We start from the raw sequence: 10,854 nt of genomic DNA on the forward strand, positions 1-10,854 counted from the left end.
CTCACTCATTCTCTCTCAAATAAATAAATAAAATCTTTAAAAAAAAAAAAAAGACTTCTACTTCTCTACTTTTTTATGTCCACAACATCTTCTGGTAGAAAAATTCCATACCTCTCTTTTTTTGCTGTGCAACATAAAAAGTTTTCTTTTAAATTCAACAAACAGAGGCACTGTGGTGGCGAAGTCGGTTAAGTGGCCAACTCTTGGCTTCAGCTCAGGTCATGATCTCAGAGTCCTGGATAGAGGCCTGAGTCCAGCTCCCTGCTCAGCAGAGAGTCTGGCTCTCCCTCGCCCTCTGCCCCTCCCCCTGCTCAGGCTCGTGCTCTCTCTCACAAATAAATAAATCTTTAAAAAAAAATTAAATTCCATAAACAGAACTATAATGTTGAATGTGCTTTTCAAACTATACTCACCTCTCATGAAGACCATTGATCTTGTCCAGGTTGCTCACTTTGCCACTGGGGAAACGGGAGCAGGTACAGGATTCAAGGGGGTTCAGTGACCTAGAAACAGAGCCAGGCCCTCCAGAGCTCCAGAGGCCCAGCTCAGCACTCAGGTGTCCCTTGTAACTCCCTCCTTGCCAGGAAGGGTAGGCGAATGTGTGGGTTGGGGAGCTATGGGTGGAGGAAGGCTTTCCTGGCAGCTCATGAGCCAGGCCAGGCTCATGTACGGCTGTGGCCTCTCCCAGGCCCCCCGGTGCTCTCAAAGCTAAACTGTGGAACTTTCCGAGAGAGAGAGGTGATTTGGCCCAGTGCTACCAACAGAGAGTCGGGCTAGGTAACTGACGGGCAGCCACATATTCGGGACCCCCCCCGAAGGGCCGAGAAGCCCTCATAAGTCCAACCTACCTCCTCCTCATCTCTGGCCTGTCTATTCTCTCTCGGGCAGCTGGCTCCCTGTCCTGGTACCCAGGATGCCTGCTCCTGTCACTCTGCCCGTCTGTCTCTCTGGCTCCTTATACCACCCTTCCCCGCCCCCCCATCAAGCCTCCTCTAGTCTCCAGCAACACCCAGTCAGACAAACTTGATAAACACTGTCAAACCGGCAGCCTGGACGCCCAACACAGCCCACGTCTATGTTCTGTTTGCCTAACACAGTATTTAAAAAACAATTTGAATTCGTTGCTCACTTTGGAAAACCAGTAGGAATCATCTAAAATATTGAGTTTCTTGGTTCTCTTGAAAAATCTGAAGACTGGCAGGACCGGGCCTGCATTATTTCCTGGCATGGCATCGAACAAGGGTGCGAGGCAACTGCTCCCAGTCCCAGTGTGCGTCCAGTCCCCACCACCGCCTGCTGCCTGCCCGGTCCTTCTGATGCAACCCTTCAGATGATCTGCGTGGCCTCCGGAAGGCAGTTGGGTTTGTAACCCCAGTCTTGCTCACTTTGATCTGAGCCCCTCTGTACCTCCCATCCGTCTCACCAGCTAAGACCCTCCTACCCTGAGACCACCCCCAGCCTCCTGACCGTCCACTCACTCAAGCCCAGCAAGTATCAAGGGAGAGAGTGCCCCAGCTGCCGCCCCCAAACATCTCTCCAGACCCATGGCCTCCAGGAGGCCCAACTCCAAGCCCCACAACTCCCATGGTGGTCACTCAGGAAACAGGATGACCAACCCAACATCTTTTATTAGGTCTAAACAAGGACTCCTGCATTCTTATACTGAGGCAGGAGTTCTTGGATTTTATATCGGGGTGTTGTGATGCCTTGGACGATCCTCAATGGGGGAAGGTATTTCCGGGATGCCATAAAAATGGAGTGACAAGGTTTAGTCTCCTTGTTGAGGCTACACAAATCCAGAATTAGAGACTTGGAGCTGCAGCTCCCTTTCTTCTTAGGCCGGATTGGGGTGAACGGCGGATGCTGGCGAGGCTTCACCAGCAGCCGCAGTAGGTCCTTTCGGAAGATATTCCAGCTGTTCTCCTGAAGGAACTTCCGGCACAAATCTTCGTCACTAAAGGTGAGGCACAGATGCTGAGTTTCCCACACCGGCTCCTCCTGTCCCCCTACCCCTCCAGCCGTGTCTCCTGTCACTCTTCCAATTCCTAAACACAGTGTGTTCTGTCCCACCTAGGGTCCTCTTCCCAGACTCTTCTGCCTCCTCTCCCTTTCCCCACTTTCTTCCCCTAGAACTGCACTGTTCCGTGTGGTGGCCATGAGTCACATGTGGCCACTGAGTACCTGTGGTGGGGCCAGTCTGAATTAGAGATGTGCTGTGAGTTTAAAATACATACTAGATTTCAAAGAATGAGAGCAAAAACAAATGGAGAGACTCTCATTAGTAATGTTTATGGTGGGGACACCTGGGTGGCTCAGTGGATTAAACCTCTGCCTTTGGCTCGGGTCATGATTTAAGGGTCCTGGGATCGAGTCCCACATCAGGCTCTCTGCTCAGTGGGGAGCCTGCTTCCCCCTCTCCCTCTGCCTGCCTCTCTGTCTACTTGTGATCTCTCTCTGTCAAATAAGTAAATTTAAAAAAAAATAATAATGTTTATGGTGATTACGTGTTGAAATGATAATATTTGAGAAACACTGAATTCAATAAGATATATTTTAACAATCAATTTCACTCACTTCTTTTTGCTTCTTATAACGTGGCTACCAAGAAGTTAAATTATATAGGTAACCATTTATCCATCAAGGAAATGTAAAGCAAAGCCACAATGAGATACCCACTAGGATGGCTGTAATTAAAAACACAGATAAAAATGTGTTATGAGGGGTGCCTGGGTGGCTCAGTCAGTTAAGCGTCTGCCTTCAGCTCAGGTCATGGCCCAGGGTCCTGGGATCAAGTCCTGCATCGGCTCCTTGCTCAGTCGGGACCCTGCTTCTCTTTCTGCCTGCCACTCCCCTTGCTTGTGCGCTTGCTCTCTCTCTCTGACAAATAAATAAGTAAAATCTTTTTAAAAATGTGTTATGAGGTGGAGATACTAAAATACGGGTTTTGGTACACTGCTGATGGGAAAGCAAACTGGTACATCACTTTGGATAAGAGTACGGCAGTTCCTCAAAAGGTTAAACAGGGTTAACTTACAACCTAGCAATTTTACTCCTAGGTATATGCCCGAGAAAAATGGAAACCTATGTCCACGCAAAGCCTTGCATGAGAATGTTCATAGCAGCGTTCTTCATCATAGCCAAAAAGTGGAAACAACCCAAACATCCATCCACTGACAAATGGATAAAGTGTGATATATACATTATAGGAATGAAGTTGGGGTGCCTGGGTGGCTCAGTCGGCTAATCGTCGACTCTTGGTTTCAGCTCAGGTCATGATCTCAGGGTTGTGAGACAGAGACAGAGTTCCATGTTGGGCTCTGCACTCACTATGGAGTCTGCTTAACTTTCTCTCTCTTTCTCCCTTCCTTCTTCCTTCTCTCTTAAATAAATAAAATCTTAAAAAAAAAAAAAGAAATGAAGTACATGGATAAAACTTAAAAACACTATGCTAAGAAGCCAGTTGCAAAAGATCACACATTGTATGATTCCATTTATATGAAACATCTTGAACAGGCAAATCTATGAAGGCAGAAAGTAGATTGGTGGCTGCCTTGGATTGGTCTTGGTGCCCTGGCTTTACTTCCCCCACCCCAACCAGCATGAGCATGGGAGGGTTGGGGAAATTGAGGGAGGGGGAGTGGGCTCAGCACTCATTGGCTTATTTCCTTCTGAGACCACAGCAAGGGAAGGCATGTTCCATTTCCCCTGACTTGCCTATACTCTCACCTAAGGAAGCAAGCCTAATAAGTCACTAACAAATTAGAACATTCTTCTGGCAACATTATATTGACCAGGGCAGGGTCAACTTTGATCCAGAGAGATCGACTTAATAAAAAACCCAGAGGTCAGAACGGGCTCCTGGCTAGTCCCATTGGTCCCAGTGGCATGCCGAAGTCAGCTCCTCTGGGCTCAGTGGTGATTATGTGAACCCTCCTCGACCCCCTGGTTCAGCGACCTCAGGTTGGTAGGTTGAAACTGGCCACAGTGGGAATGTGTACACCACGGAAATCAGGACACCCTTCAAATCAGGCTTCCCTCCCACCCCCCTCTGAGAGCTGGTTATTAAACATTCACCAGCACACTACTGGATAGCCTCCACTTAGAAAATTCCTCTAACTCCCGGGCCCCTGGGTGGCTCAGTGGGTTAAAGCCTCTGCCTTCAGCCCGGGTCATGATCCCAGGGTTCTGGGATCGAGCCCCGCATCGGGCTCTCTGTTCCGAGGGGAGCCTGCTTCCTCCTCTCTCAGCCTGCTTGTGATCTCTCCCTGTCAAATAAATAAATAAAATCTTTAAAAAAAGAAAATTCCTCTAACTCCCTATTTCTTCCATAAAAGAGAGAGAGAGAGAGAGAGAGAGAGAGAGACTATATCTAACTCTGACTTAGCACTAAAGTGCCCAGCACTTTACTTGTTAACCCATTTAATCCTTACAACTACCCATTTCACAAACACGGACACTGAAGTTTAAAGATGCTTACAGGACTCACCAAAACCTAGGAGGGAGCAAGCGTGTGATTACAGATTCTTAGGGGGGCTTCTAGGGTGGGGGAACTCAGAGTCCAAGCTAAGACAGACAAGATTCCATGTCACCCCCTATGCTGATGGCCATACTGATTTCTAGTTAATTTTTTCACAAAACAGGGTCACCCTTCTAAGGGCCTCAGCTTGGTGCAAGGGTTTCCGTTCCAATCTCTGCCTCATGTGAACTCAAAGTTTCATCTGTCCCCACAGGCTGTAAAAACTTCAGCCCAAGATGGCCCTAACCTCCGGCCCGGCCCACCCCCACCCAGCAATCCCACACTAGATCACACTCTGTGTGTTGGCTCTTAGGCTCTCCTCCATTTTGGCCCTCGGAGATTTCCCTTCTCTCCTGGGAACTCAGCCCCTGTGCTTTGCATGGGGAGAGACATCAGGTTATCCAGCCCCTGGCATTCATAGGACAGGTGTCACCGCCACCAACCCTGTGATCTTCAGGACATCATGTCCTCTTTCCTGGGCTCCGCAGTCCTCAATTAAAACATGGAGGATTTGAGCTAGATAATGGATCTGTTTTGTGCCTGCTTTAGCAGTCTAGGAACCATGAGTTCAACAGTGAATGAATAAGCCAGAATTCTATCCGTCAGCATTGCAGATCATTGCAGCAAAGCGCTGACTGCACGGCACAGATGCCAGGGGCTCAAATGTCTGCCACCGTCAAGGCCATGGAAACCTCTTCTGAATTTCAGTTCAACAGCCATTAACTGACACTCATCATCTAAGGCTCCTAAAATCCCTTTTTTTTTTTGAAAGATTTTATTTATTGATTTGAGAGAGAGAGAGCACCAGCAGCAGGGAGGAGCAGAGGGAGAGGGAGAAGCAGACTCCCCACTGAGCAAGGGGCCCGGCGGGGGGGGGGGGGGGCCTTGGGGCTCAACCCCAGGACCTTGAGATTATGACCTGAGCCGAAGGCAGACACTTAACCGACTGAGCAACCCAGGTTTTATGCAGGACTTTAACATAGCCAGATCTAGGTTTTAGCAAGAGCACAGAAATGCTGAAAGGATCTAATGGGGAGGAGGTGAAAGCAGAGGGCCCAGTGGTCTAGGCTGGAGGTCCCAGTGGGGATGGCAGCATCATGTCATCTAGGGAGGTGAACAAGATCCACTGGGGTGTGTGAAAAAAAATATAGGACGTCATTTATATTCCTCTTTGTCTTATTTGTCTAAAGAATTTTGGTACGTCCATAACATATATATTACTACAACAATATATGTATGTAATAATAATAATAAATTAACATGTTATTCCTATTTACATATATTCTAAGGGGTATAAATGCAAACACTTTTTAGTAATAACAGTGCGAGATCAAAATAGTTTTGCAACCACTGGTCCAGTTAACTTTTACATAAAAAAATGAAGTTTTTTTTCACCTTATAGACATATTCACCTTGGAAGATTTGGAAACTAGGGAAAAGTAAAAATAAATCTTTTGATCAATTCTTTCAAGGTAGATTTTTTTAAATTTCAAAAGTAATATCATTACTAAATATTTGGAAAATAAAGGAAAAAAGCCCACTTAGAATGCCACTATCCTGACAATAACTTTTTCTTTAGGGGTTTGGGGAGGGACAGAGGGAGAAGGAGAGAGAATCTTAAGCAGACTCCACGCCCAGCATGGAAACCAACACAGGGCTTGATCTCACAACCCCGAGATCATGACCTGAGCCCAAATCAAGAGTCAACGCTCAACCAACTGAGCCATCCAGATGCCCCCCGACAACAACTTTTAATAACTATTTCTTTTCGCCAAACTGTGGAGAGAACCCAAATGTCCATCAACTGATGAATGGATAAGGAAGATGTGACAGATACATAATGGAATATTACTGAGCCAGCAAAGAGAATGAAATCTTGCCTTTTGCAACAACATGAATGGAGCTAGAGAGTATGACTTGAGTGAGATAAGTCAGTGAGAGAAAGACAAGTACCACATGATCTCGCTCATATGTGGAATTTAAGAAAGAAAACAGATAAACATATGGGAAGAGGGGGGAAGGAGAGAGAAAGAAACCATAAGAAACTCTTAAGATAGAGAACTGAGGATTGATAGAGGGAGGTGGGTGGGGATGGGTTACATGGGTGATTGGTATTAAGGGCACTTGTGATGAATCACTGAATTCTACTCCAGAAACCAATATTGCACTGTATGTTAATGAAGTAAAATTTAAATTAAAAAAAAGTATCTTTTCTTCCCTCATTATAAAAGCAATGCATACACACTACAAAAACAATTAAATATGAGAGGAATATATAATGATAACCAGGAAATATCTTTTAGTTTTACCTTCCAGACAGAATGACTCTTACAAATTTGGCAACATCACAGTTTGTCAGCACTTTTATTTCCTTCTAGTTTTTTCTCTTGTGTTTTACAAAGGCATAGCCATAGTATATATACAGTTTTGCATCCTGTCCTTTTCATGAATCATTATATCACCGATTTTACCCTCCTCCTACAGAACCATTAAACTTACAATTTTTTTAATATAGCAATTATGGTCTATCAAAGAAATGCACCACAATTTCTAAACTATCCCCTTAGTGTGATATGTTTGGGTGATGGTGGTAGTGGTTTTTCTATCAAGAATATGGCTGCTATGAACATCTCAGTACATGCAGCTTTTCCCATAATTAGATAAATTCACAGGTAGACCTTTACTTCAGAGGGCATAGCCCTTGCAACATAATACTAAATCTATTATCAAAAGGATTGAGATAATTTAAGGGGTACCAACAACTACTGGCTTCATTCCCCCTTTTCAGCATTAGGTATTAGCACTTTTTTCCTTTCTTCTACTAAAACAATAGGTGAAAATTTGTTTATTTGGTCTGGTGGGATGTATGCACATTTCCAGCACTGACCTGGGGTAGTTGACCTTGAGCCTGGACAACTTCTCTGTTACCTCGCTGTCCATCAGTTCACAAAATTTTTCTTTCGTCACCCGTATCACTTCAGCTCCCAGGCTCACCAGGATCAAAGGCCGAGTGTCAAGCTGGTTCTCCGGGAGGAGGATCTGGTGAAGACCCTGGGGAACAGAAAGTTCCAGAGGGTTTCATCTCAGAGACTGTACACTTCTACCAGCAGATTATCTAGATGGGAAGATGGGGAAAACGAGGCCCCAGGCTGAAGGTGAATCCATCTGGGGGTCATTCTGCAGGGGATGGAGAGAAGTCCAGGGCTCCTTCATGCTACACTTTTGACATCAAAGGCCTCCGGCTGCTGGAATTAGAAGAGCCTGTAAGGAAAGCACACTGTCCGTGTCCTACCTCCACACAGGCTTTCCAAGAGTCACACTCAGGAAGTCCCCCAGGGGGACAGTATTTCACAAGGTTTTGCCCAGGTCCAATCTCGACTCTTGTACCAAGTAAACCCATTTTTCTCTTCCTCAAGACAGTGAGAGAATTCCAACGGCGAGTCCTCCTTTCCTAATTCCCCCTTCTGCAGCCACCACACCGTCGTCCCTCATCCTTTCTGCAGGTTTTTGCTCGCGTGTCCCCACTGAACCTCAGTCACTTTCTTGGTCCCTCACAGACTTTGGGGATCACTGGACCCTTCTCTGCAGCTCAGTCACTCCTCTGGCTCCCTGGCCATGATGATGACAACGATACGACAGCAATATTTGGGCATTTGCTCACCCCAGGCCCTCTTGGCCCTGCCGTGGGTACTGAGTTATTTGACACCATCCCAAACCCCCATGAGGTGGGTCCTACCATTATCCTCATTTTACAGAGGATGCTGCTAAGGCTGAGAACTCTGCCCAACATCACACAGCATGGAAACAATAAAGTTAGGATTTGAGCCCAGGGGTTCTGTCTTCAGAGTCCATGCTTTCAACCACTGTACTCTGAGGAAACTGAGGCACAAAGAGGTCCAAGGACAGAAAGAGGTGGAGGCAGGATTTGAAAGCAGCAATCTGTTCAGGACCCCACTGAGGGCAGCACTGCCGGCAGGTACCCTCATCCACCTGCAACCCATCCCACACACACCAGCCAGTCACGGCCCTTTGCTGACTATGCCCTTGAAATACCTTCGAACAGCACGGAGGACAAACGAAAATTCCTCATGTGGCCCCAAGGTCTGAGCTAGCCCACCCTTGCCTGACTCTCCAGCCTGGTCTTGTGCTGCCATGCCTTGTCTACTCTATCCAGCCATGCTGCTCTCCCTCCCAGTCCACTTGACACGCCAAGCACCTTCTGGCCTCAGGCTTTGAGCCTACTCTTCCTCAGTCTGCAACATTCTTCCCCCAGGTCACCCCCAGCTTGTTCTTTTCACCACTCAGGTCTCAACTTAAAATGTCACTTCCTCAGAGCCGGCTTCCTTGATTGCTCCATTTAAGAACCCTGCCCCACAACCCAGCTTTCTCTTCCATTCCTAACAGCAATTTGCACTGTTATGTGTTTGCTAATTCATCTTTCTATTGTCTGTCCCCAGACTAGATCATCAGCCCCATGAGGACAAGAAGGATATCAGTTTCCTTGCCCACACTGGCATCTTAGGCCAGGGTTGGAGCACAGTAGATGCTCAAGAGCTATCTGCTGAATGAATACTCAGATGGGGTCACAGAACATTCGAGTTAGCAGCTCACCCAGGTGAATTTCCACATTTTCTTTTGAGGCCACACAGCTGTCTAATTAGAAGCAAAATGAAGATGAGGACCCCCAACCTTGACCCCAATCTGTCATATCCCTTCTGCCCTGCCCATGGCTCCGGCTTGCCCCACCTGAGACCTTGGTCTTCCTGTTCCCTGGAGAAGCTGGTTCCCCTACTACCTCCTGGCTCAAAACAGAGGCTCTACTCCAGGCCCCAACCTCTGCTGTTTCAAAGACTGACCCAGCTTCACACCCCTGCTGCCCATATTAGGCAAATGGGATCTCCCAAGTGAATACAAGCACAGCTGTCACCATTCACTCTCCTACAAATGAAGCCAGGGCCTTGAAAGCAGGGGGAACAGAGACATTCAAGGCATTTTCATCAAGAGTCATGCTAACACATATTTGGGGTTGGGGGGCCTTCTCTGGGCTGGGCCCTGTGTGATGAACGAGGCAGCTGAGTATTTGCTCAGAGCCCCCACCCAAAGCCTTCTAGGCCTTCCTAGAGAATCAAGGCCAAGGTCCCTATTCCAGCACGGCAGGCCCCTGACGAGAGGGACCTTGCTGTTCCCTCTCTGTACTGCACCACCTCCGGGGCCGCCACCATCTGTCCAACCGGGCGATGCCTTTCCGCCCTCTGGGGCCCTCATTCAGCTCCAGGTGCCCGGCATCCCCAGATGCTCTGCCTGGAGGTGGGTGAGGCTGTGCTCAGGGTGTCAGGAGCCCCGAGATCAGTGCTGAGCATCTTACCCGGAAGCACTAGCCACCCTGGAGGAAATGTGAGTGGTGAGTGGGCTGGAAGCCACACTGTCCAAAGGAACGTAGGAGGTTTTGACCAAAGGAGAAAATAATTCACGGGGCTTTGGCACTGTGCCTAGCTCCAGAAATGCTGGATGAAAAACAAAATGGGCATTATTTAAGTATCTAAGGGGCCATCATGTGGCTAGGAAGCTGATTTCTTCTGTTTTGTTCCACAGAGGGCGGGGGAGTTTAGGGGAAGAGCTAGTTAATAGTTGCAGGAGGCAGAATTTTGCTGAAAAAAGGAAAAGCTTCCTAAGAGTTTGGAAAAATTCCAGCACCTCCAGGGAGGGCTGTGCTGGGGGGCTGGGGCTCCCACCCAGTACTGCGCTGGGAAGACTCCCAGTCCCATGGGGCAGAAGCATGAAGAGCCCACCGCAACAGGGGGTGACAGGTATGTGAGGAGGACCCTGGAGATACTGTCACTGAGGAACAGAGGGCATGGCAAGGGAGCCACTCTCTGGACTATGACAAACCACACACAATGATGACCACATGTGGGGCTTCAGAAGACAGCCCCTCCCTGGGGCAGGCGGAGGCCCACCTGCTGCCCAGCTCCCACAGTGATGAACTCATGGCCCAACTTGTTTCATCCATGCATTCCCCGCCCAGCTAACTAACTACTAGATAATTTTTTTTTAAAGTAGGCTCTAAGCCCCGCATGGAGCCCAACCTGGGACTTGAACTCACCACCGTGAGATCAAGACCTGAGCTTAGATCAAGAGTTGGACATCTAACCAACTGAACCACCAGGCACCCCGGATAATTATGTTTCTAATAGACTTTGTTTTTTAGAACAATTTTAGACTTAGAAAAATTGAGAAGCTAGTACAGAGTTCCCCTATACAGTTTCTGCTGTTATTATTTTATATTAGTAAGATACCTTTGTTATGATTAATGAACCAATATCAATACATTATCATTG

General features: G+C 47.4%; 1 protein-coding gene across 2 annotated transcripts in view; it reads right to left on the reverse strand.

Moving 5' to 3' along the window:
- Positions 1 to 1,609: 1,609 nt before the first annotated feature.
- CNBD2 (cyclic nucleotide binding domain containing 2) overlaps positions 1,610 to 10,854 on the reverse strand; it is a 56,009-nt gene continuing 46,764 nt past the window's right edge. For both annotated transcript variants that reach the window (XM_080812972.1, XM_080812973.1), the window contains exons 12-13: positions 7,404 to 7,567; positions 1,610 to 1,954 (exon numbers count right to left, since the gene is read on the reverse strand). In XM_080812972.1, the coding sequence (XP_080669098.1) occupies positions 1,636 to 1,954; positions 7,404 to 7,567 (483 nt within the window). In that variant the 3' untranslated portion in view covers positions 1,610 to 1,635. The remainder of the gene's footprint in view (positions 1,955 to 7,403; positions 7,568 to 10,854) is intronic.

This window comes from Martes martes (assembly GCF_963455335.1).
Source record: "Martes martes genome assembly, chromosome: 9".
Classification (NCBI taxonomy): Eukaryota; Metazoa; Chordata; class Mammalia; order Carnivora; family Mustelidae; genus Martes; species Martes martes.